Source organism: Lepisosteus oculatus, chromosome 26 (genome assembly GCF_040954835.1).
Source record: "Lepisosteus oculatus isolate fLepOcu1 chromosome 26, fLepOcu1.hap2, whole genome shotgun sequence".
NCBI lineage: Eukaryota > Metazoa > Chordata > Actinopteri > Semionotiformes > Lepisosteidae > Lepisosteus > Lepisosteus oculatus.
This window is the reverse complement of record NC_090721.1, coordinates 9,428,988-9,456,260: the sequence shown is the minus strand read 5'-3', so window position 1 is coordinate 9,456,260 and position 27,273 is coordinate 9,428,988. Positions and strand designations below refer to the sequence as shown.

General features: G+C 45.4%; 1 protein-coding gene across 9 annotated transcripts in view; it reads right to left on the bottom strand.

Moving 5' to 3' along the window:
- Positions 1 to 9,057: 9,057 nt before the first annotated feature.
- Positions 9,058 to 27,273, bottom strand: part of tada2a (transcriptional adaptor 2A) — a 36,224-nt gene continuing 18,008 nt past the window's right edge. For 7 of the 9 annotated variants that reach the window (XM_015367882.2, XM_069184320.1, XM_069184323.1 and 4 more), the window contains 18 exons: positions 26,236 to 26,302; positions 24,417 to 24,505; positions 23,343 to 23,439; positions 20,628 to 20,771; positions 20,146 to 20,252; positions 19,534 to 19,593; positions 18,615 to 18,706; positions 17,824 to 17,981; positions 17,360 to 17,448; positions 16,133 to 16,205; positions 15,720 to 15,783; positions 15,147 to 15,190; positions 13,779 to 13,889; positions 12,873 to 12,944; positions 12,392 to 12,524; positions 11,789 to 11,832; positions 11,303 to 11,382; positions 9,058 to 9,978 (listed from right to left, as the gene is read on the bottom strand). In XM_015367882.2, the coding sequence (XP_015223368.1) occupies positions 9,793 to 9,978; positions 11,303 to 11,382; positions 11,789 to 11,832; positions 12,392 to 12,524; positions 12,873 to 12,944; positions 13,779 to 13,889; positions 15,147 to 15,190; positions 15,720 to 15,783; positions 16,133 to 16,205; positions 17,360 to 17,448; positions 17,824 to 17,981; positions 18,615 to 18,706; positions 19,534 to 19,593; positions 20,146 to 20,252; positions 20,628 to 20,652 (1,338 nt within the window). In that variant the 5' untranslated portion in view covers positions 20,653 to 20,771; positions 23,343 to 23,439; positions 24,417 to 24,505; positions 26,236 to 26,302 and the 3' untranslated portion in view covers positions 9,058 to 9,792. Of the gene's footprint in view, positions 9,979 to 11,302; positions 11,383 to 11,788; positions 11,833 to 12,391; positions 12,525 to 12,872; positions 12,945 to 13,778; positions 13,890 to 15,146; positions 15,191 to 15,719; positions 15,784 to 16,132; positions 16,206 to 17,359; positions 17,449 to 17,823; positions 17,982 to 18,614; positions 18,707 to 19,533; positions 19,594 to 20,145; positions 20,253 to 20,627; positions 20,824 to 23,342; positions 23,440 to 24,416; positions 24,506 to 26,235; positions 26,303 to 27,273 lie in introns of all 9 variants that reach the window. The other 2 variants (XM_015367880.2, XM_015367888.2) reach the window with 2 other exon arrangements.

The following is a 27,273-nucleotide window of genomic DNA, read 5'->3' as shown; positions in this document are numbered from 1 at the left end:
CAGTGTTGAAAGCCCGGAGGCTTACTGCACTGCACTGCACTGCTGCTTCCTTGGGTGTGTTAAAGAAACGCCAGATGTATTCACAGAGCAGGCAGAGCCCCGCCAGTGCCTGTGTGCCTGGGGGAGATGATAATAATTATAATAATAATTGCTCACACTCATATAGCGCCTTTCTGGACACTCCACTCAAAGCGCTTTATAGGTAATGGGGATCCCCTCCACCACCACCAGTGTGCAGCCCCACCTGGATGATGCACCAGTCCTCTCCCCACACACCAGCTCTCAGTGGGGAGGAGAGCAGAGTGATGAAGCCAGTTCAGAGATGTGGATTATTAGGAGGCCATGATTGGTAAGGGCCAATAGGAAATTTGGCCGGAACGCCGGGGTTACACCCCTACTCTTTTCAGAAACACCCTGGGATTTTTAATGACCACAGAGAGTCAGGACTTCGGTTTTATCTCATCCGAAGGACGGCGCCTGTTTTTACAGTATAGGGTCCCCGTCACTATACTGGGGCATTAGGACCCACATGGACTGCAGGGTGAGCGCCCCCTGCTGGCCCCACTAACACCTCTTCCAGCAGCAACCTTAGTTTTTCCCCAGGAGGTCTCCCATCCAGGTACTGACCAGGCTCACACCTGCTGAGCTCCAGCAGGTTACCAGCTGTGAGCTGCAGGGTGAAATGGCTGCTGGCGATGGAGATGGAGCTGGGAAGGCTGCGAGGAGCAGACAGAATTGGGCTGAAATGCCTCTCGGGTGAGACCGTGGACACGTCTCCCCAGCGGAGCCAAGCCTTCCACAGTGACGCAGATGCACAAACTACCGCACCCTGCTCTCCGATGGGGAACGGAAGTGGTTGGCGGGCTTTGAGTGGGGCGTCCACAGAGCAGACCACCGATCTTTCATTCATCAGCCCCATGCGGGGCTCGTGCTGGCTTGCCCCGCGTGATACACAGCTGCTTCTGGTCTCGCCAGGAGGGCGCGGGCCCGAGTGGGTGCGGCAGTCTGCGTTGTGTTGCTCCAGTTATAAACCAGACAGACCTCTGATGATTGAGTGCAGTGGCGAGGGGGGAAGAGGAGTCATTTCTGAAAACGTGGCTGCCTTCCTCGGCCTGGCTCCCTAATGATCTGACGAGTGTAATTGGAAATGGCCCTGTCGTCCTGAGGTGGGATGAGTAATGTGCTGCTCGAGGACACAATACGTCTTGTATCCTCTATTTTTTTGTTTTCCTCTGGTCATTTTTAATTTTTTCTTACTTATCTGTTTTTATTCTTACATACTGAGCTTCAAAGGAAACATCTCACTATCTATGCATGTACGGTTTTAGAAAAATACACCACCTGGATATTGATTCAATATTGTTTGCTGTCATTTTGATGAATTGATCTTTTATGACTGACTGTGATTCATGACAGGGGCTCGGATCGTCGCAGAAGGACTAAATCGCCTCATCAGAGAGAGAGCTGAATGGGCTCAGGTGATGAGGGGATTTAAAGAACTGAATGTCAAGCCAGGTGCAAATCATAAATGAAGAAGACTGAAAATAACCAATGTGCCCCACTTTTCAAGAGAAGAATGTCTTCAAGCCACTGGAATCAACACTATTGGCTTCAATAAGCTACCAACCACTAAACGGGACAGATGGGTATTTTCGGATACTGAGAAAGACTAGCAGCACAGAAATCCAGGTGAGCTGTCAAAGCTCCAGTACAAAACTGATTTGGTTCACGTTCTGCCTATAAGAAAGCCTAAATTAAATTATACAACTACAACTAAACACATCAACAAAGTTTCCAGAAACCCTCTGCCCCTTCCGAGAGCCAGCTGCTTTCCGTGAAGGTGGAAGGAACGTTTCTCTGGAGCGACACTCTTTGCACATCAAACCTGTCAGTTTATGTGAACATCTGAGTCTACTATCAGGGCCAGATGCTAATTAGATCAGTTAGTAAGAATCTCGACCACGACGGCTAACCCATTTTAGAGTCCCAGTGCTACATATCGACCATAAATAGCACAGATCAGGCACAGCGGGGGAATAAGGGACTGAGAAAGGCCTTTCTCCCTGGACATTCACACTGACGTCATCCAGCGACTTTTCCATTTCAGACGGAATAGCAAAGCGGATTCCAATGGAAGGCGCCACAGCACTGGTAGTAGCGGACGACGCGAGTGCCACACGGCCACTGACCTCACTCGCAGCACAGTGAGCCGAACTGATGGAAACCAAGGAAAAAGGAGCATGTCATGACTGGATCATCTCCCCAGTCTCAATACCATGTTACACACAACCTGCTGCATGTCCTCATCATTTCTTTGGTGCGTTTTGTTTCTCCCCGACTGTCCTGGGAGTGTGTGCGAAGTTGCACAGGGAGGGCAACGAGGCTCCCATTCCAGAGCAGTGTGAGCCACTTCGGGATCCACCAGCTGCCGGACCCTTTTCACAGCACCCGACCGTCGTGCGGAGTCGATATCGGCCCGGCTTCCTTCTGTAGCACAGGGGGGCGAGATTTATACGGGTTCATCCATTTTAAAAAGAACAGTGTGACTCAGGGCTGGTGGAACTCGAGCCATGCTGCCCTGCAATGGGAGTTGTATTTCAAACCTGCCCCCTAAAAGGACGTATAGAGGGAACAAAAACGGCTCTGTGCCACAGGACAGCCAGACTGGTGCGTCTCCACAGAAGAGAGATGTTCAAGCCTGGCTTATGAGGGGAAAGACTGATCTCATCAGCCAGGCTCCCTGCCACTGGTACTGGACTTCCCGAGCGGTGATATGATGAGCTTACACTCCAATAAACACATGAACAGATCTATGAGCATCAAGCTCCACTGAGGAAGACAGAACAAAACAAAGTGGTCCTGCAGAACTGCCAGGCCGGAGCCAAATAGGATTCTCTGCGGAAAACCTCAGCCTTCTGCTCCGCCCACCGTCCCGCAATCCCCTTCCTGCTGAGCCCTGGGACAAAGTACACAGGGGGCAAAACGCAGACGACAACGGATTTTTGCAGAGCCTAAAAATGGCCCCCATTTTTGTCGTACAAGTACAACAAGGGATGTACCGTTAACGTCCTGTATGAGCTGCTGCACAGCAACAGGCTTGGAATAACGACGGGGGAGGGCTCGTTATAGCAGGTCTCTGCTTGTCTAGAAAAGCACTTGCGCAGACCACTGCCTTTCTGATCACCGACGCCACTCCGTATCGGACATGCAAGCACTGCTGACTATGCAAAAGTGGGACCAATGACCCGCAAAGGTTATTTGGGAACTAATGCAGGGCGCTGACGAAAGGGGGTCTCTGTCTTGTCCCAGCTGAAATGACAAGATGGCGGGGTTGTGCTGCGTGCAGATGAAGCCTGACCAGTTGAAGTGCCTCCGAGAGCAGAACTGTGCCGTTTCGCCATGCCAAAAGCAGAACAGCTCCCGCAGGTCCTCCGGAAGGGAGCTGGCCCGCCTTAGGGACTGCTCCGGGCAAAACACGCGCTGCACAGACAGCCCCCGCTGAACCAACTCAGGCAGGGGGAAAAAAATACAGAAAAAAACAGACTCGTTAACAAACGAGGTATTCATTTTTAGAAAATAAAACCGGGGGCGAAAAAAAGCAGGAGGTTGACGTAACGGGCACAGATAATGAAAGGCAGGCAGTGCGTCACCGTAAGTGAGAGATAAAGACCCCCCCCCCCCGCCCAGCAAACCTCCGAACTTCCTGATACTCGAGACTCAGAGCTCCAGAATGGCAGAGACCTGGTTGCTATGGAGACCCAGGCTGTTGACAATGGAACAAACAGCTCTAACCTTGGTGATAATTGCTGCCTGGCAATGAAGGCCAGGAGAGGCTTTTGCCACAAGAGCGCTGGGAGCCAGAGAGACAGCCGCTCTGTTCCGACCACGGGCGAGGGAGAGATCCACTTAGCCCCCGACCGCCAAAGAAACCCGATTGTGTTCTTTGGTGATTTACGAGCCTGTGTGCTCGCTCTCTCAGATGAACGGGGCTTGTCAAATCCACAAGTCTAGCTTCTTAAACAAAATCCCAAGAGTCTGACAATCCCGTTTACATGCTGCATCTCTTACAAGCACTGAATTGATATAACCACAGCCCTATATCGCTCTGCACAGACAAACGCCTCATACAGAACTGACTAGAATGAACATAAAAAGCAGGTATCGGGGAAGAGATAAAGGGACCTTTAACGTAGGCAGGGACGCATGGTCTATAGTGAAAACAACCACCAGACCATCAATTAGACTTGCTAAGCGCCTTGATATCAGCCCAGGCTTTGCGTAAGTAAAATTCACTTCGGCCCACCCCCCGCCCCCGCGTGGCCAGTGAGCCGCAGAGCCTGGGCAAGAAAGTAACTGCAAGGATTTTATTAACGAACAGCGGCGGCACTTGTGAAGAGTGCAGATGGGGTCACGCACCCAGGCAGGGCAACAGAGGGCGCCTCCGGTGCAGAACCCCGAGTCCTTCGGTGCGTCGCACAGCAGCAGGGTTCCAGCGCAGCCAGCGGAGACACGAGTTTGCACTGCTGTCTGCACTAGCAATCTGTGTGACAATTCGCGATTACAATAGTCCTGGAAGAGGGGAACTGCATCCTTCTGCCACTTCACTGTTGGCACCCGATTAAGATGCAAAAATTATCTTGAAAAGCTCCAACCGAGCAACCCGTTAAGTCAGTTTTAAGGGGGCCTGTCTGGGGTGAAAATCTGAAATGGAAAGCAACTCACATCATCCACTCTCCTGTCTTGGTAGGCAACGTCAGGGCGCTACCCCTTCCCAGAATTCCTTGCTACGCTCGTTCCTAGGACTTCCGGGCCTTGTCCTTCGAGACCGGCTTGCTCCACTTCGCTTTTTAAGCCAAAAACAGACTAAAAACACCCCCTAGAGACCCGGAAGTAAATCTGGGGGGTGCTTTCTCAGTCTCCTCTAAAATGCTCCAGAGCAGGGAAAGTGAAAACCAGACCTGACACCCGAGCTTGCTGCAGGATTCTGGTACAGAAAGCCATCCTGAGCTTCATAATTAATTAAATGACATAACTGAGTCAGACGCAAAACACTACAAAGGAATGAGCTGGTTCAGTGCTTCACAGGCCAGGAGCCTGTGTGCAGAACAGACCCGTGTGCCACAAAACCAGAACTTCATGGGGTTTTTTCTTACAGCTACTGACATGTGAACAAGGTAGCCGAGAGATTCCTCAGACGAGCATGAGCGCCATCTCATCGGCATGCACAAAGACCGACAGCAAACCCACGCCGAGAGGTACAGATTCCTGGCCCCTCTCTCTCTCTCCCCCCCTCTCCTTGCCAGCACTTTGAAGGAGCTCCTCAGATTCGGCACAGGCTGTCGGAGAGAGAGAGGGTGAGAAGAGACTGTGTGGGAGACTTGAGAAACGGCAGGAATAACGACACCTTCCACAAGGCGGGCAAAGCAGCTGCGTGGGCGCAGAGCGTCAGCGCCACATCTGCGCCAGTCTGAGACAGCAGGCAGGACCCGGGAGGACCGGGCACGGCTTCCCGATTCCTAGCAAGCAATCTCCGGGAAGACGGGAAAGAAGTTCGTTCTGGGGGGGAGGATTCTGCCTTTTAAGTTGGAAACTCTTATCTGCTGCTCCTACAAGACAAAACAACTCTGCCTTCCTCCAGTAGCAATTGTAAGGCTCTTGTGAGGATATCATGATGTAAAATTAAATCCAAAATTCAACAAGCAGTAACAGGCAAGAGAGACCTTCTTATAGAGCAAAATAGCTTTCTCCAAGCCAGTATCGGTACCTAAATGCCAAGACAAACAGCACTCTTGTGTCCATTTCCACTACTTATCCAGATCCTGTTATTAACCTTGCTGCCTGGACGCCGCCTTATCTAGTACAGCTCAGCAGAACACAGCTGTGCGTGCATAAACATCAACGGTTTCTCACGCTGTTCGCTGTCCCTCCTCCGCTGACACCTGAAGGTCACCCACTTGTGCTGCCCAGCCACTCCAGACGCACGCCCTTGGGGAAAACTCCCCACTCAGCAGGGCACAGGCAAGGGAAAGTCTGAAGTACTGGACACCGCTGAATAGCTCGGAAGCAAACAAGCATTTTATGTAGCAACACAATTTGCCCGACTGCACTCATCTGCCCCATTCAGGAAATGACAGCAGCTTGTCAAGCGGAGAGCTTCTGACCACATATCTGTAATCAAGAAATGAAAGTGATGTTACTCATGCACAAGAGTTTTTATCATTTTCACATAATTTTCACTGTCACAGCAGACAGCCAGGAAGTGTGATTATGAAAAAAAAAAAAGGAGTGAAGATTTAATCATTTGATCTGTGTGGAGACAAGGTGTCAGGCTGCATCATGTTTTTGGATTTTCCCCAATTAACAGTTAATTATTAGGTAACGGTACAGTGGTACCTGATATCTGGCCAGGAGGAAGATAGTCAAGACCCATCTGGCCTTGCAGTGTCGAGATGGGGCCTCCAGCAAGCAGGATAGAGGAAAGAGTTCTGTGACATACAGCAGCTCTCGTTAACTCCCGTTCTCCGACAACAGCAAAACCTGTTTTTAGTCCAACTATTGTGTATCCTGGGTTCATATAAAAAACGCTTTACAATCACTTTCCAGCTCCCTCCCCCTCTACAAGTGCCAAACTACAGTAGATGTCATATCTGACTCGAGTAAAAGGATCATCCACATCAGTGACAGTGCACATTTTTACATATTCACACGATTGCAGCATTTAAGAAGGGCAAGGGACATGCAGCACTAGGAGCCTAACTGTCAAGAGTGTAAGGGGTCAAGGGACAAAGGTCAAGACACTTCCCAGACTCCTCTTCCTTTGCCTTAGAAAGAAAAGTACAACACTGACAACAGCTAGTGTGGCAGGAGAACACTCAGCAGAGGTTAAAGAAAGCTACATATTATTTGCAGGGCTTAGCATCCACAAAGTAACAGGTTTTGCTTGTGGCATACAAATAAGCCACACAGAGCAAAAAAATTTTGAAGCCTTGCAGAACACACACCACAGAAGGCCTAGCGGGGGCTGATGTGTTTTATGCATCTGTACAGTTATCATCTCAAAACCAAAGATGTCACTGCTCAAGAAAGACCCAAATGATTGAACTGTACTCTTTGGAGCTTCTCACTACAACTCTAAAATGCTGTGCTGTTAGCTGCATCTATCACAAAGAGTTTCAGAATGTTACCAACAAGATGAAGGCGATTAGTCCACTCTGATTGTTCAGCTGTTATTGTATTGAACAGTGATGTCAACAAACCCCACAAGGCCTTTACTAAGCCTACTATAGAGACTTTGTCATGAGGATCAATAACTAGGACAGGCATGTCAGGACCAACCCTCCTTCTCCTTCAACCTCGTAACCTGAGGGCATGAAACAGTTCTGCTTAAATTCCCTCCCTCATTAAACATGTAGGATTGCTGGGATCACTCCTGCATTGAATGCTTAGTTCTGATGTCATCCACTTCCCTGATAACCATATTAAAGAACTGGATTTCAGCACTGCCTGTAAAAATAGCTGGAGCTGACATTACTCATGCAGCGCACCCACGTCAGAATTGCTCTGGAAACAGGAACGCTGAAAACTCCTCATTATCAGACAGTGAAGGAGCTTGACAACTTTAAATTACACTCCAGTCTCAATTAAGCACTTTCATATATTAAAAAAAAAAGTAAAGGACTGCAGCCTGGATTACAGGAGGCAGCAACTAGCTTCTACTTAACTGTCTTGGAGAAATACATGCTCTTCTTTCTTTAAAGAAAAAAAGTAGCGCATGCTGATTAAGTCCAGCAGCACTACAAAGGCCCAGCATTTCTTGCTCAGCACGAAATATATGGTTTGATTTACATCATCCTCACCAAGCTTTAGAAATCCACCACTTGAACACTTCATCAGGCTGCTTGGGAGTTTTCATCCTATACTCAAGGCCTGTTTGGAAGAAGAGTATATTATGAGATGGGGGAAATTCAATGACAATGACAAAATTCTTCTGTACAGTGGTGTTAAAACCAATCATATAAGTAGGTTTCTTTTGCATAGAAAATCAGCACACTTTGCATGTTGACACGCCCACACTTAAATCTACATTTAGAGACTCGACAGATTGGAATTAACCTGAGGTTCAGAGCCGTGCTTTAAAGCACAAGCATGCCCTGAAGATTCCCTTGCTGTCACATGTTGAACAGGAGGTAGAATTTGGGGAGTTAAGACAGCAGACTGGCACAGCTCCCAGCCTTCAGCCAAGTGGGAGAGCTCAAGAGTGACACAGCCACTCAGGCGGCAAACACAAGGGGAATATTAAGGAAGGAACGCTCTTCAGCCCTAGTCAGACGCCCTGTAAGTTGTTCTCCTGTATAAAACCGATACCTCTCAAAAGAACTACTCTTTTAGTCATTTACTAGGTTAAAAAAAATCCCTATATATTTTCCAATAAATCACAAACTTACCTCAACCTTATTTTGAGAGAGAAAGGAACTTCTTGGCCTGCTTCCTGCGGGCGGATCCTGAGGAGTTGAACTGGTAAGGCGAGCAGGCCATTCCTCAGACAGGAGTGCCGAGCCACGAGTGAACAGGGCGCCACAGGCCAACTTAGCTGTGGCAGAGGTCTCCATCCCGGCGGAAGGCACATGGCTTTAACAGACCCCTAACAGACTCCACAGCCTGGATGAGAGTGGCAGCACCTTGGCCTGGACTAAGCTGCTCCTTGGGGAACTCTGCACAAACCACAACATTCCCATTCAAAGTATCAGACAGACACTTTTCTGCATTGTTCTCGTATGATTGCTTAGAAAGGACAATTTTAACGACCAGAGTAAAAGATAAGGATAGCATAATTGTGGGGTGATGATCAAAGCCGTTTTCTGTCTAATATGAGGTCATAACGTCCGAAAACCACTCCTCATTCTTCACCAGGATTTCACACGATTTTTTTTCAGCTCTCTACCACGCAGAGCATTCAGCTCTTACTCTTCCCCAGTGCCACAGCTCAGAATGGAACTCGTCTCACTCGTTTGATGCAAATATAGAACTTGATGTAATCAAAACGGGGGGAAAAAAACCTTCGAGCAATACAAAACAAGACTTTATTAGACGTGAACATGAAAGAATAAATACATTCACATTTAATTTGTTTTGAGGAATCAGCCTCTCCTCTCCCAGTCCGTCCCCTCTCTCCTGGTACAGATCCCTAAAGGCAGTGTACCACTGATCTGGAGCCGATGAATTAAGGTAACCTCTGGAACCTTGTTCTTGTTTCAGTACATTACATTGGAACAGTTACAATTATTTTAAACCGTCATCTGGAAAAAAAAATATGCACAAGGGAAAACAAAGCTTTCTTACATTCATATAGTGCTTCTCATCCCACAGCTCTTTAATATGCAGAAGGGCACCCCCACAGCAGCCCCACTGCACAGCAGATCAGGGGGAGGAGGAAATTAGTTCATAAGTTGGACTAAGGGGGAAATAAAACACAACAACGGGTCTTTTCTCTCCAAAACCAGCAGGATAATTCCAATCACGAGACGCCTGCCCAAGCCTCATCGCTTCACACTCTCCAGGAAAGCCTCTTGTGGAGTAAGAGCCTGGCTACAGGCTCCTTTCTTCAGAGTGTGACCCCAGCCTGGCCGCTGTGGGCCCTCAGGAGCCACAGTGGAGAGTGCTGTGCCTGGTGCGGGAAAACAAGCTCGGAGAGGGAAGACCGCTGGACCTGGAGAGGCATGACGAATCAGACCTCCTGGCTTCCTGGCACTGCCGTTAGGAAAGAGAAAGGAGTGCCCTGTCCTTTCTGTGCTGTCAGGCTTTGTTGATGTAGCCCTCCTTGATGAGGAAGTCGTAGATCTTGCGCGTCTTGTTGACGTCGATCTTGATGAGCGACCGGGCCTGCGCCAACCTCAGCCCACCCTGCCGCCGGCACTCGTTCATCAGGGCCGCCTTGTACTCCAGGTAGGCGCCAGGCACCAGGCGAACCACCTGGCAGAGCTGCAGCAGAACCAGAGCAGAGGTTTAACATCCATCACTCGCCCAGCTTTACAGCACAACCTAACCCAACACACAGCAGTTCACCGCCACATGTAGCACAGCACACTGTGCTGCAATCAAGGTATTCCTGCAAATTTCATTATTTCCAGAGTTCCAGATAAACAGACCAAGATTCTCAAGGACCAAATGCAGAAGAAGTTTGCATTATAACACAAAAAGCAAAACCTTATTGCTACCCAGATAAAAAAAGGGACCAGATTGCATAATCCATCAAGTCTCCACAGCAATTGATGACACTGCATTGCTAACGGCATCACCAGAGAAATTCAAGTATTTAATCTCTTTCTCAAACCAAATAAAGACAAGCCAGCCCTACAGCTTTTTCTCTTCACTGGCTTGATAACTTTTCTTCTTGTGCACAAAAATGAATGAAGCTGAGCCCCTTGGGTTTGTGATCCCTGAGTTACTGAAAAGCATTCAGTAGCTCACAATAGAAACTTCCCAAGGAAAAGCAAAGGCTGATCCAGCTGAAGAGCCTGGATCATTGAACAATTCCTGTTTGCAACTGCAGGTCTTTCTGATCTCTGAGCTAGCAGTGCCACAGCGCTCTGGAACCATGCTGCCCAAGCTGGAAACCCCCGAAAAGCTCAGTGCATCACAAGGATCCAAGATATGGGGAAAACGCTACCAAGAACATCACCATTGATCTGGTCTGATTTCCCCAGTATGATATCAGTCATTACTCTATGGACAATGGTTTTCTACAAGCAGCGATAGTGGGTTCTGTGCCTGTTCCTGCGGTGTCAATCTGTCAGCAACTGGAGAAACAGCCGACAGTCGCAGCCAAACCAAGCAGTCGAATGGGCAGATCTAATACATATTTCCAATCCCATGTATGTTTCACAAAATGTTGCTCTTCATCCACTATTGTGACATTCAGTGAACAGTAAAAGGACCCAGAAACACTTGAGGCACTAATTAGGTCAATTAATTTAGTCACCATTTATGGAGCCCAAGGATATTAATGGCCGTCTTTCTGGACCATTTAAATATGGACAATTTATAGCCCCTCTGCAGTTTTGTAAACCTCAGCTAAAAACCCCAACCCTCATACAGGGACAGACAATTGCAGGAAAAGCCACTTCACTTTTAGCCTCCCCGATATAAGACTGCACTACAGCACACATATTTCAACACATTGCAGCACATTTCTTTAAGACTGGGAAGAATCCTGCTACAGCCCCTGACCGTATACATACGATCAAGGCATTTGCGTCACCTTCAGCTCCAGCTGGGGAGGGTGGCCCTCCCTGCTGAGAGTTACCTCTTTCTCCTTGTCGTTCAGCTTGTCGGTCCCTGGCAGGCCAGTCAGGTTCAGAGGCGGAGCACTTCTTCTGCCTGATACTGGAGGAGAACAGCAGATTAGCACTGCAGTGCCAATGTCCCACTGCAAAAAACACTCCTATCTGCTAGGTTAGCTTTTCTCTTGACTACTAGTTAGGATAAAGCATAAACAAACATGTTTCACTGCAAACAATGGGATTAGCACAGGAAAACTCTCCACTCAAACAGAGCTAAGAACTTCAGTCAACAGACAGAAAAACACAACCAGCAGCAAGAGTGAGCACAGAGACACAGAGGGAAGGTGAGCTGGAGTCTGCACTTGTCCGGCGTTTCATGATGATGCATTTCCGAGAGCACTTCAGTATTAAATCCACTGTGCCAAAACTATTGACTTTGCACAGAGACAAGAGAGATAAGAGAGAACATGATGGAGTGATAACTAAAAGCAGCACCCTGCAGCCCTCACCTGAGGTGGCGATGGAGGAGACCACAGGATTCAGGCCGGCGTCGCTGGAAACAGAGCAAAGAGCTACACTGAGTTTACCACAGTGACAGTCTTCTCTCACCACTCCAGCATTAGGATCTGTACCAGCCTGCTGACATTTACTGTTTCATCTGGTCTCCACATGAGTTAGCTGCTCTGGAAAGACTGTGCAGAAGCGCAACCAGTTCCGGAGCTTAAAGGAACATCTGACCATGAAACTGAACCTTTTTACTCTCAGCCGGAGAGGAATCGGAGCAAACTTGATACAAGTCTTCAAAATCCTCAGAGGTACCATGCTGACATCTTCGATAACAACAGTGAAACACGAACCCGAGGTCACAATTGAAAACTACAGGGGTGTGCGTTTAAATCTTGAGAACAGGTAGCACTTCTTCACACAAGAGGTGGTGGGAGTCAGGAGCAAGCTAGAAAGCCATGTTAATGAGATAAACACCCTGGTTTATTATAAGACCAGTCTGGATAAGATCCTGGTATTAATTAGGAATAAATTAGCTACTCCTCCGATCTGTGATCTGTGTTGTGCTGTTGTGTTAGAGGAAGAAGAGTTAAGGTTAGTCATCTCACATAGCAGCCTGTTTGTGTAGCCACTGCTGGCAGGCATGACTGTCCTGGATGTACTGCAGCACGTCGGACAGCATGGTCCTCTTCCTGCGCTCCTCCTCTCGGATCTGCTTCACCCGCTCATAAATCCGGGCACCTGCAACGGACACACACACCAGGAGACAACAGTCAGACCAACTCACACACAAGCACTCATGCCAGGAGACAGCCAGAAAAACGCGCAGATAAGCAAGCACAACAGGAGATTTTTATACTCTCTCCCGCAGTTACTGCTACATGACAAAGTTAAGTTAGTATTAACATTGTTATAGGTATCACATCATTATACAATGTAAGTCACAAAAATCAGAAAACCTTACAGGACCTGACTGCATCTATTTGACAGACAGATTGCCTTTTTTCCCCCCAAAAAAAGAATTATAAGAAATATTTTCTTATTTTAAAAAAAGGTGAAGATAAGAGAGCTGAACAGCGACTGACTTACTGCAGAAAGAGGTAATCCCCGCCTGCCGGTACTCCTGAAGTTTCCGGATCTCCCTTCTCAATTCAAACTCCACTGGAAGAAAATGCAAAACACAAAGCTTCAGGACTTGGGAGAAGGACCATGCAGCCCCCAGAGAATGAGGGCGCTGTCTTTGGCACACAGTGGTGACCAGGACATCCTGGCTGCTCTATAAACCGGACATGTGCTGGACACACTATCCCGTCTCCTCTTTCCGAATTTGGGCCTCTATGCATAGCCTGGAAGACCCAGGCATGGGCACAACCAAAACGACCTCAGGGTCATGACCTTTAACCCTGTGCTTTGGTCACTACTCGACAAAGTGCAGTAATACACAACCAGCACACACTCGATGTAAAAATGAAGGCGACAATACGTTTGCCCATTGTTGCACTTCACACCTGATGCAGACTCACAGGAACTCAGCTGGAGGTCTATGTCCAAAGCTTTTCAGGTGTGGACTCTGATGCCATGAGCTAAGACAAACACCCGAACCTCTCCTCTGAGGGTCAAATGTCAAAGACAAAGTGTGCCATGACTCACTGCAAATTCAATTCAGAAACTAAATAAGACAAGAAGTGAGAGGTGCAGAGTGTGAGTGCTTGTGTTAACGAGTTATTAGCAATGTGAGGACAGAATATGAGAATTTCCTCTCACAGACTCCCCAAAAGCATACAGCACCTGGATGCCTCCAGGAAGTGACTTTTTATAAACCAAATAGCACCTTCTTAGAATGTGACATGTTCCAAAAACACTTGTTTCAAGTCTATCTTCGCCTCATGTGGAGATGTTGCAGAGCCAATGGGAAGTCCTCACAGATCCGTGTACGCGTGCGTGTGGTGCGTGTGCGTGACTGGGGTTGGCGTGACCTCGGAAGGATGGACTCACACGCGTGGCTCTCGATAAACTTGTCGTGCTCGATCGGCCCCACCACCCGGGCGAAGCGCCGCATGGCGTCGTACAGGTCCTGCACCTCTTTAGGGTAGCGCCGCTCCAGCACTGCGACAGGAGACAGACGGGAGGAAAAAAAGACAATAACTCGGCCCGTCTGTCACTAGAGGAGACACCTTGCCTTCTCATCATGACACATCAGACCATTGCTGACCTGCTAATCCAGGCAGAAGTATGCAAAACAAAGTTTTCCAGATGAGAAGCCAGCTAAACAATCTAGCAAAAAGCCAGCAAGCAGCACAGAATTATTTTTGTGTGGCCTGGTGTCACATTTGCGATGCTGCCCCAAAGCTCATCACAGCTTGGCGTGACACCAGCTGTCTTCCCCATCAAACTTTACTCCCTTTGGCTTTGGGATGGTGCATGAAGATGCCCCTGTATAAAAAACACGAATAATGCATTAAATTAATTAATGCATTAACAGTGGATAATGAACTAAAAAAAAAAAGGTAGGTAATATAAACTGCAAATGTCACTGACAGGGAAATTCAAGACAAATGAGCTGAAGACGGAATGGAAAAAGATCAGAAAGGAGGTTTTATTCTGTGCTTTTTGAAAAAATAAAACCAGACTCCTGATAACACTCTGGGAGTGAAGTGGCTTGTGTGAATCGCACTCATTAGGAGTCAGAGCTCTGACAGGTCTGGCTCTCCTAACGGGCCTAGAGATCCAGGCAGCGAGAAGCTGCTGTCTCCTTCTTCAGATGCTCACTCACACACACACAGGCAGGCGTGCGCGTGCGTCCAACATTCTGCTGGTTTCCATAGCAACCGGGCTACAGTGCCAGTGCACCCCTTTTGATCCTTTTCAGTAAATGTGTACTCAAGAGCCGAGCAAAAACGCTGAAGAAAAAAAAATAAAACCAAAGAACTCTTCCCCAACCGCCACCCCCCACGCAGAAACCAAATCTATTCCAGCGTCAGCCAACCTGCGAGAAGGAGGAGTAGGTATTTTTAGACAAGACACAGTCTTTTGAGTTCGAAAAGAACTCGACTGGGGGCCAAGTCTGGCTCTGGGTTTTCAGACATGTGCACACAACCACTAAACTATCACCCCAATTAAAACAGGTGTCACTGGCACGAGCAACCACAGTGCTAATTTCCCCAAGCTGCCAAGAAATTAGCCACTGGAGCACCAGACCAACACATTTACATGACTGTGACACATGAGAGCTGTCGACACACAAATTCTATGTGGAACTGCTCCAGGTCCTTACTGAAGGTAAAATTTAAGAGTGCTAACGTGACAATGCCTGAACGTAAAAAACACCCCCCCCCCCCCCACAACGAGGAAAGGATCACCTACTCTGGAACTTCCGCAGGCTGATCAAGCCGTGATCGCGGATTATCCTGTCAAAAACAGAGGGAACAAGACACGATGATGTCCAAATCTCACATCACACAGCTGTCAACACCAGATGTGCTTCTAACTGAACACCCGGGCTGTTCCAACAACCCACTGGGAAATAAGACGGCATCAGTTTGAGCCACTGAAGGTATCAGCAACTCTGTAACATTGTAGCGATATAACAATGGTCATGTATTTAATGTTGTTTGAACCATTATACATTTTACTATGCAAAATTTACCCAAAATTAAGAAATATGCAAATCACAATGTAAGGTGAGCTGGGAAAATGGGAAATAACTACAAAAAGAATTCAAATGTTCATTTTCTTTTGATTTTCCAGCACAGCTTAAGCGTGAGAAAGGCCCCTATATTAATACTTTTTCTGATATCTATAAACTTGCCTGCATTTCAAAATTAACAGGAGGTGTACCTGTCCTGTGGCGCCCCCTATCAGTTCCAGGCAATATGGAACTTAATTTTAACATCTAGTACAAAAACAGTCCCTCTGCATTGAAAAAAAACAACTCACTTTTTCCTGCGTTGCCTCTCCTTTAGTCTTGAGTGGTAAATATCAACAACTGCAATCTTCAGGGCTAGGAGAAAACATACGTATCGAGCAGTCAGTTTTGGAAACTATAATAAGTTTTAGCTTGCCATTTCTCGTAATATTATGAACACTGTATTTAGAACTAGGCGATCTTGTGCTGTACTGTATTCATTACTGTTGGAAAAAACTGCTGTAAAATTTACAATACATTATAAAATTCTTTGCAAATACTACTTTTTAAATGACTTTTGGACCTTTTCGTTGTCCAAATTAAGGATTCAATTCAATTCAATTAAGGTTTGTGCTGATGAAAGTGCTCCACAGCACACAGGAAACTGCTCTGCTGGCGAGACCTCCTGCATGCTGACCGAGTCCCTCAGCGCTCCTCGTCTCACCGTGCAGGATGTCCGAGTCATCTTCCACGAAATCGATGTCTCTCAAGTCCCATTCCGCATAGTTGTCAAACTCCTGTTGTGGAGGGGGGGGGGAAGGGAACGAAAAATCTGAGCCAGAGACAAATACAGCACAGTATGGTACTTTGGGGTGGTGGGGGGGGGGTTCAGCCTTAGGCTGGCTTTCTGACTGGAGTGAAATGCTCATTTATTCTTGATCTTACTGCTTTCTCCAAAGGCTCGTCAACACAGCAATTAGTATGGTAGGTCCCTGCTGTTGCAGGCACTCCCCTTTGAAAACCTAACCAGGTTGGTGGGATGAATCCAAACCACAGGGGTCCCCAACTACACGAGGGACTGTTGGAGTTAACATACTAACAGACAATAAAGGGCGAGCCTTGCACGTGTTCTTAACGATAGCAGCCTTTCTACACCCATTCTTCTGCTTTCCACTCAATAGGAGACAGGACTCTGTGCTGGAGGTCTGCTACCCGACCCGAGCCTGATGGGGCCTGACAAAGTATCGGGTTTCGGGCCGGTTTTTCACTTACAACTTTGGGCTCGGGAAGGGTTCAGGATTGTTTTCTAATAAGTGAAAATGATTTCTTATTTTATGTTTTCAATTTATTTTTATTAGAAGAAATTCGTAACTCCTTTTGCACGCTCCCTCGTTCTCTCTTGTTCTCTTGTGCGTAACATATAATAACTGTGTGCTGGTGTGTTGGCTTGCATGACTGTATGACGCACAAGGTAGCTAAAACTAGCTATGCCTGCCTGCATATTCACTTTGCTCATAGCACAAGCTTTTTTAGTAGGCCTATTATGGTTATCAGACGTTCCCCACTTTCAAAAGAACTACAGATTTATAAAATACCAGTTTTTCCCAGCACATGGTATTTTCCCAACTCAAGTGCATAGCAGCAGAGCAAAGCACTGTAAAACCGTGTCTGTGAGAATCCGTCTCTGTGTGCGTATGTGTGTCTCCTCGCTCCGAGAAGAAAACAGAGTGACCGATTCCGGGTTTGGGTTGGATTCGGGTTTCAAATTTGGCAGTACCATTCGGGCTCGGTCGGGTCTCAAGGTCTTGGGTACAGGTTCGGGCTTCAATTTCATGCCTGTGCAGACCTCTACTCTGTGCGCGGATGCCTATTATTCTGTCACTTCTGGTAGCTGGTTACCAGGATCAGCCAGTGCTCTGGACCGAGCTGCGCTGGGCGGCCTCAGTCTCACCTCCACGAAGTCTGCTCTGGCGGGCATGTACCCCGCCATGTCCCTGGACAGCAGCGAGTCGAACGTGGGCCTGGGGGGGTCGTCTGTGGCTGAGAGGACACAAAAGTGGAACCGCTTTGAGAAAAGACTCCTGCTGCCTCAGATGCTCCTTTCAGCCAAGCAGTGCTCTGTCTACTCAGTAGGTTCAGTGGGATTTTTTATCGCCTTTTTGGTTCGTGCAGTGCACCTGCTGCTAACGAAGCCATGAAAACAAGAGAAATGACAAAACTGCAATTCCTAATGATCTTTTTCCCTCCCTGTATGCAAACTAATTTGAATTCAAAACATCCACCTTTGCAAACGGAAAATACGATTTTGCTTTCAAAGCTTTTGGAGACGAGTGGATTATTTTATCTCGAAGCGCCCCATCAGATCTCACTGCAAACGAACGCTAGGTACAAGAGTGGATATGGGCGTGGGCTCACGTTTAAAGGGAATGGCCGTGTCTGCAGTCCGGGCTTCCTCCATCTGCCGCAGGCTGAGCAGGGTGGAGGAGAAGAGGGGGTTGTTGATGAAGTGCTTCATATAGTGGCTCTCGCACTCCTCCTTGCTCTTGGTGCGCATCTGATTAGCAACGTCCTGCCTGCAGGGAGACCAGGACCACTGCGTCAGACCCAAGAAGGGATCCCGCCCAGCACAACACTGGAGCGGTCGGATCCTGCAGCAACGCAGCGATCATGTCTTTCCATGCTCTCCAGCAAACCACAAACACATCAGCCGCAGTGAGCAGGACACTCTCCAGGTTTGTCCCATGACGTAAGCTTGTAATTTATATAAAGTTGGTATAGACATTACAGTAACCCCTTTAGATACTGGCTGGGATACAGGCAAGGCCAATGAGATTCACAGACCACATGGATGTCTGGCTCTCTTTAATAATCATTAGAGATGTGAGCAAAGACACTGGCCTTAATGATCAACAGTGCACCGTGTGCTTGAACGGTTTCTGATTGGCTGATTCTCATCAAAGGGTGGGTGACTGTTCCTCTGCTCTCTCCAGCTCCTATCTGAACTAATAAATGGCTGGCTGCTGGACTTGGTCACTAATAATTCAAACCAAAAGGAGCTACTCACCACTGTCACTATTAATTATCTATCCTTTTGTAATGTGCTGTCGACATCGTGTGCTGTTCTCTGTCATACTATGCTGTCAGCTGTACTGTTCATTTCAATGTACATGCACATATGGGAATAAACTCCTCTAATCTCTACTCACCAATTCCCAAAGCCACAGTCCATCACGGCCTCCAGGAGGGCCATCTCCTCTAGGGCTGTCCAGCTGGGGTCCAGCACAGGGAAATCTGACGTCTGTAGGAGAGGATACAAAACCTGCTAGAAGGGATACAGGAACTCATCCAGGTATGGTACACACATACAGGTTTACCCCTGTACACATAGGGGATGCAGTCCAGGTCACCATATAGCAAATAATGAATAACTAATTTTCTGTTCCAATAATTTTGTTATGAATCCATCTTGAGCCTGGGTGAGAAAACAGACTTGTCATTTAGCATCTTTAATCCACATTGATCCGAACTCAATGTCATCTATATAGGAGCAGCCAATATGAAGTGTTGTAGCAGCTCATCCATCACATTTACCCATCAAGTCTAAATGACCGATCAAGGGCGTCTTACTGTCTGCACTACAAAATACAGATCTGTCAGGATTGTTAGTTTTAAAGCAAAACAGATAGGTTTCTAAATAGAAGACCAACAGAATGAGTTTCTGCATAAAGAAGGAGAAATACTGAGTGAAAAGAACAAACCATGCAAAAGATGAATGAATTTTGCACAGCTTGCTTACTTTTTTACCCACTTTTGCTTACTGACAGCAATATGGGCAACATCTTAAACAGAACCTGCTAAAAGCAAGAAACTCTTCTTGCAAGCAATAGGCATTAACAGGAGAGATCTGGGAGAAGATCAAAGAAAACCACTGCTACATCTGCCTCAGGCAAAATCAGTCAGCACTTTCAGAGACCACTGGCTCCAACAGCCACTAAATTATAGCGTCAGTTTTCTTTATAAAACAGTTTTCATTTCCAACCTCTAAGGACCTAATGTATATCATCTGCATATTCTGAAGTGTTGCCAGAATAAAGAGGACACTTTTGTGGAGTGGCATATTCTTACCATGATCTCATACTTGTGGTCACTCAGGTGCTTTTTGTACTCAAAGCCTCTGGTGAAACACTGAAAAAGACAAAAGCATTTTCTTGTTACACTAGTGAAACCACTTCATAATTTACTCCTTAAAGCATCTTCTCAGAAACGAGACAAACTGCATTGCCTCACAACTGGGTCCCTGGAGGTGCAGTCCTCCTCCCAGTGTAATTTTCCTTTTGTGAATTTGTGAAGTTCAATTAGTGTTTCACGCTTCAGCACAATGCTCTGCTGTTATAAATTGAGATAAACATAAAGTGGATACAACTGTCAACCAAATTAATAATAATGTCCTTACGGTTCAAAAAAGAGTAAAATATTTGTAAGCAATCATTTGCCTGGTTAAATATCGCAAAACAACAGCACTGGTAGTTCATCACAAATAACAAATCACAAAACTTATATTAACAGGTGGAGGAAATTAAAAGATACTTAAGCATATTTGAAGATTAAAGCTTAAAATCATATTCATATTCTGCTTCAGAAATTTCAATCCAACGGGAGCCTTGTAAGTGTCCCTAGTAGAGGAGAATGCAATAATTTTGGGGTCCTGGCGTGTGGCCGCTCACTGACGGGACAGACCTGAAGGCACAGCAGGAAGGCTGTGGGGCCGCACTCCGCGCACTTGATGTAGGGCTCAGTCAGGTAGGACGAACAGCCCCTGCACGGCGGCTTGTCAAAAAGGTCATCTGCAAAACGCAAAAAGCATAATTATTTCCAGCCTTAAGAACCTAGACCAGAGAGAAAACACACACGAATCTGTATACAACATCCAGCTCCACACAAACAAGCAAGCCTGTGCATAACAAGCGTTCTGCACTCGGTACTTCAAACTACCCTCGCCTGAAGTACAAAGGATAAATCACAAATACCACAACATTTAAATATAGTTATCCCAATGCAGGTTTTTCTAAAGCTAGCACTGTTTACGTCTGCAGTCACAACACGTTATTAGTTCTAGTACAAGAGACTGGTTGTCGGTCAGTACTTGTGGTTATCGTTTGCATTTATTCCTTTCTACGTCTCCAAAAGCAACTCTGTAGAACTTAAAACTTGGCACTTACTTCCAAACGGCGCTAATCTGTCCATGCTGCCGGCTTTTGGTTAACACGGCAGACTTTGTTTTAACAATGTGAGCGACCACTTCTCCCGTGCCAAGGCCGAATGAATGGAGCGACAGAGCAGCAGACCCGAAGAATCAAACTCAGCTGTAGAACAATGAGAAATTACCGACAGCGACCTCTGTCGGAACCAGAGACGCTGGCGGAAAAATAGATGTTATAAAAAACAGATTACATGCAGACAAACCGTAAAACCACGACTCAAAGCCTTTTAATGGTGTGTACCCTTCAAAATCTTAAATCACGTTTTAGCACTTGATACAAAAAGTTGATAAAAAAATTACCAACTGGTAAGCAAATCAAATATGGGTAGTTATGTTTAATTTTTCATTACTGCATGAACTAGAATTGCTGTTGATGTGATTTGTCAGTTGTTCACTTGCCTGGTTTAATACTGAATGACCTTAAGGTGGGCAGACGGAATGAAGATTAATGTTGTGCATGCCACCGTGCAACAGAGCAGACAAGAATAAAGTACAGCTGATACGTTTGTCATTCCTTTATTAAGAAAATACAAACACCCACAAATGAGAAAAGGCCATTTGTTTCATCCAGTCCATTTGGCAGCTGTTAATCGATCTAAGGATCTCAACCTGCCGTATCTTTTTATAACATCAATATAACATTGAGAATCAAAAGATACAGCAGCTTGATGTAGGGCATCAGCATCTACAACGTGTCCCTTACTCCCACAGTGTTACCCTTTGGGTAAATAAGTGCCTCTAGTTCTCAGTTTAAAACGCACTTCAACACAGATTCTACTGGTTCATGTTGCACTGTTCATTCTGAAGAGGACCGCTGGAGGGCGTTTGACAATGCTTTTAAGGATTTTAAATACTGGGATCAGGCCTCTCATAGTCTTCTCTATGCTAGACTGACAAGGCTCAGTGTTTTCAGCCTGTCAGGGTAGGATATTGACTTAAACCCTGCCATGTATCCGGTTTCTCTTCTCTGGACTGATTCCAGAGCAGCAATATCTCTGGACTGGAGGAGTGATGAAAGTTGGGTAACAAATTGTGGACATCACTCTCCTCCTTCAAAACCCATGGTCAAGTCATTGATGTTTCCTTAAACTGTTTAAACAATATGTTATAAATACATACACACAAAAACTGAAATGGTTTGCTTTTGAAAAGTACTGTAAATAACTAGATATTGAATAACAAACCTACACTATTTGCGGACTGTTCTGCACACGGATTTTAACATTTCAAAATAGCAACATCTGTTAAATGCATTAATGACAGGTAGTTTACCATAACTATTTGTTAGGATTATTTTTTGTCAAATATTTTTCGACTAAAAATTACAGTTATTAAGTATAACTGTAAATCAACACTGTCCTATAGGCAGTCTGCCCACAGCTGTTCTGGAGGTATTCCTAGTTCTGAGCAGTAGTTTCTTGTTACGATCCCTGCCTCCCGGCAACGGAGGAGGCAGAAGTAGGCGTAGCCCCTATCCATCAGTTCACCAATTAGTTTTCCCATTCACCACCACACCCCCGTCTCATCCTACTTAAACACCTGTCCTTCCCTACCTCGTTGCTCAGTATTGGTTTTTCCGTTCGAGCTTCCTGGTTGCGCTACCCCCTACTCTGTGTTCGCCTTGGCTTTCGGTTTGTGGTTTTTCTCTTTGGACTTCGGCTTTTCAGATCTCGGCTTGGACTGGTTACTTTCGTTCTGTTTCGGATCACTGGCTACCTCTGGATTATCGGATTGCTCTACTGACTACAACTTCGGATCACGCTTCGGCTTCGCTACTCGTTCCCTTTCGGATATCTGGCTTCCCCTGGACTCTCGGCTCGTTCCTACGATTACGGTTTGCTTTTGGATTACGGCTTGGCTTTGTTCGCTCCTGCAAGTGGGTTCACTCACTGGTTCGGTCCCTCTTACCAAACCCTTAACATTTCTCTTCATGGCTAGACCACAGCACTGTTGTGCCCCTTTGTGTTGTCAATGCAATCACCAAGATACAGCCACTTGGTCATTCAGTTGTGTGGATGCAAACGGGACACTTGTCTGCAAAAGACAGCACTAATGTCATTAAGTCATGCATTATATACTGTAGGTAAAATATTGCACAGGCCACCAGCTTTCAATTACCAGTTTACATAGAAAAAAGCAAGTGTAGAATACACTTACTCAGCATCATGATAAGAGACGTTTATTGTGCCTTTAGGAGCATATAAGTTAGCTAAAAAGTCAGAGGTGAATGGCAGGGAACAATGAAAAAAGAGAAAGCAAGATGTACTGACTCGCTTCCTCGTTTGCAACCTTTTTGATGTCCATGCTATCCAACGGTGCAATTAGACCACATACTGTATGTTGCAAAAGTTCAAGTTAAATTTTAAGAGTTCAGGAATAAAACACATTTAATCCAACACTGTCCTTCATACTGGGTACATTTGTAAAAACATAACCCCAAGAACTGCTACACAATTCTAACCTCCACATGCAGAACAATTTCTAAAATTTCTTCAGGCCTTTTCTGATGATGCATGATACAGTGCAGTACTGATACAGTGCAAATCTAGATTCTACCCATAGAGATTTCAAGCCATCTAGCCTACAAGGCTCTGCCTGTTATCTGTGTAAAGCTTGGGAATCCCACAAGTGTTTCAGATGGTATGGTTTGTGGTCAGGCTGAATCCCAACACACCTCTTCTTTAGCTCTTCATAGCAGGCTGTGCAAGACAGGTCTTGTACACTTACAGTCAGTTATGGGCACATTCACTGCTTCTGAAAGACATCCACCTCTGAAAAGCATAAATTATATACTTATTAATTGGCAAAAAATTACACCTAGCTGGTGTTAGCCGCAAAAAGCTTAAATACTCTGAATCTGTCGACACTGATTACTTGTCTTCTTACAGAACCACCATCACATTTGGAATTTGGAATTGCCCAATGTAAACCAGTTTGAGACCGCATTCTCAGCCTCCTTTACAGCAAGCCTTCCTCTGAAATATACAATGTTGAGCTATCTGCCATTTCCAGTCTGTGTTTCACAGGGCCTGAATCACTACTATTTTCCAAAGCAGGGCTCTTGCATCTCTCAGTGATAACACCGGCCAGGAAAGTGTGGCCGGCGGCATCTGGCCAGTTGTGTGCCACCAGCTCGTGCCACAGCCCAGACTCAAGCCAGAGATGACAGTTGTGACCCTGAGTTCCACTCCAGTTAAAATTCAGGTTTTTGAAAACACAAGCAAACTGCAAAGCAGATGCACAAAGCAGATGGCTAATGCCACTTGCTTTGTAAAAAGACACTGAGGTAAATGAGAAACACACGTTGTCTGCATTAAAAGAAATGAGTGTAAATGTAACCTTGGTAATTAGCACCGGTTAACTCTAAGTTTGGTTTCCTCATTCTCATTTCATTGAAGGCAGAAGCCATTTCATTGCAGAGACAATCCTACTTGGGAGTATCAGTTTGCAGTGAGAGAGTGAGAGGTGACAGGTAGAAGGATCCGGTCTGACACTCTCAGGGATTCCTGAGGGTTTGTCTTTCACGTGAGTGTTTTTTGGGCAGGCTAACTTTATAATGAGGCCATCGGGCACAGCTGAGGGGATAAATCAAATTTGGTGACAAGGATACAAAAAGAGATGGGAATGAGAAAAACCACCTCAGAGGTGGGAAGGTGGATATCTTGCCTTCAGACTCCAAACTGGGCAACTGAGACTAAGTGAGGAGTGTGTCTCTTTCTGTAAACGCAGATGACAATAAACAACTCACATATATTCCGTATGGTTTGGGTAGGCCTCACTCCCATAATCCACCACTCTGTTAATGCCATATGGGTCATCCACGCACTGGACAGGGACCTGCAGGGCAGATTGACTACTTGTTATTTTATTACATTTTTCCTTAATTTTAGTTTTTACAAGCCACCATATTTCCAGAATCTTCTGTGCTTTTTCCCCCCCACATTCTCACGTTGGCAAAAGTGGAATTGCTTTCTTCAGCATTCAGACACAACCTTTTATTTATTACAGTTGCTGTAGGTTCATTTGGGCTAACCCCAGTATTAACCTGTTTTCTGTGTCAGTATACTGAGATACAAATTAGGGTTTAGCTTGTATCGCTGAGAGAATGACATTCTTACAACAGGGTTTTGTGGACACCCATCCCCAGAATGACCCCCGCAGCTGCTACAAGAATAAAGGGGTGGAGAGAGGGATGGAAAACTATAAACATGGGTTATGGACTACGAACAAGGTGTTTGTTACAAAAAAAATATACTTGGTGTGGTGTAACCAAAAATTTAGCCCTTATAAAACTTCAGTTCAAAACTCTATTTAGCAGCTTTTAAAATGGACTTTTAAAACATTAATGCAATCAGAAATATTATTATTCTTGCATATTATACCATGCTGAGATGAACAATCAATTTAGTCAATAGTCAATTAATAATTAAAATGTGTCACAATAAATAAAAATGAAAAGTCTATATTTGAACCGTTTTAAATGTGCAGCCTGTCCCTGAATGACCAACAACTGAAATGCGCGTTTGTTTCTACTGAATTACAAGACTTCAATTCAGATATCCAGAACAACGATCCCATTCATTACCTATAAATTCTATATAATGAGTAAATTCTCTGAAGTTAGTCGTTAACTTAACAAACACCTTAGAGGATTAAAGCTGCTTGAAAGACAACTTCTGAGAAACACTACAACATGCACACAACTGATGTCTGCCAAGGTGAACAATAATCCAGCGTGCCCTAAATATAGCCTTGAGCTGTCCGTTATATAAGACTTAAGGAGTCTGGAGATAAACTCCTTAAGCAATTCAACATACAGTGTCAAAGCAAGTTATTCAATAAAATCCCTGACTTGTAAATGTACAGTAAATGTCCGACCAGCCTTCATCAGGAGATGCTTTCCATACCTTTGGAGGACTGTATACCTGTCCAGGAATATCCTCAATAATTGGAATCGCCATCTTAATAAAGTCAACAAGAAAGTGCTTCCCCCTCTCCAGTGACGTGGAACACAAAGCGCAAATACAGTTCCAAAACTTTATTCTCTTTTTGATCTTACAAGCAAGAAAACCGTTGTGGGTGTTTTTTAAAACACTGCCGGAGTTGTTTTTCCTCCTAAATAAAGGAAATGACGAATGAAGATGTTCTTTTTTCGCGCCGAAATTCACCAAACATAAGGCGGAAGAGAAGGGTGTCTTCTCGACTAGCTGGCTAAGCACAGTGTTGTACAACCAGCTCGAGTTCCACAGCAGTGACTCACGTTTCCTTGCCTGCAACCTACTCTGCCGATCGGACGATTTTAATGTCAAAATAAAAATATAGAAATATATTTTTATGACCATCTATGTGTAGTTTAATATAGTTAATAGGAAAATCAAAGGATTTATACTTTTGCCCACATGATCAATTACACACTGTAGGAACTATCTGGAAAAGGTTGATATTTTCCACTTTGGAGTCCTGCCTCAGAATTTCACATTCTGTTCAGAAGAGAAAAAAAACCTGTAAAATTATGAGCATTCTTAAATTCTAATTTGAATTGTATTTAAAAAAAAGTTGTCACTTACCCATTTCTATAACTAGAAGTCCAGCTGTCTGAGATGTGTCCTTCTCAGCTCCCAGTGACTCAAAAGACTGCAAACAGAACACAAATGGAAATGAAATGAAGATGATATGTGGGCTCTCCCACACATTGAATTATCTGACATATCCAGACTTTTAAGACATATAATTACTCATACATATGTAATTAGCCAGAGGTCTGGACAAGGTCCCAACTCAAACATGACATAGATGGGTGTTAACCAATGTTTTAAGTCCTGTACAAAGTTAGAAATTTCCAAATCCAAAAGCTAAACGGTTATCTCAACGACTGAGATAAAAGTACACAGAAATACAGGAAAAGTACCACTTTAGCCTGAATAAGGTTTTTTTTTCACAAAACATTCTGAATTGTGATTCCCGTTTTGGACAAAATGCTGCATGACAAAGTTCCAAAGGACAGACTGCACACAGTTAAATGATTTCTATAACTACAGTTCTGAACATTGGCTAAATGCATTTCACATGTATGGAAATGATTCTCTTGACAAATACTCCAAATTGTTGTCTACACATTAAGTCTGTATTCCAAAGTAATTAAAAAGGTTTGTTTGCACACTGTAGCAGTTAAACATAATACAAAGTTGCTCTTACATAATTTGCAAAAGGTGGCCAGAAGTCTAACGTGTAGGAATAATGCTTTACTTTGGATACACTGCAGGATCACTGGAACAATCAAGGAGCTAGTTACACTAAAATACTGCAGCTACATGGACTGGAAAAGTTGCAGCTAGGGAAGAGACCATGTGAAGAAAACACACAGTTGCACCACATTGGTATGGAATTGAATTACTGAGAGATTCCTGGTGCAGTGTACATAGATGTCACAGTACAGAGATTAACCATAACAAGACAAATTGCTGTATTATCCAGAATGACCACCAGGGGAGGATGTTGTTCCATGGAGAAGGAACAGGCCAGTAGGAACACAACATAAAGCTCTGCTTTGGACTGAGCTGATGGACTGGAGCCATACACCCCACCATCTGGATTTACCAGACTGG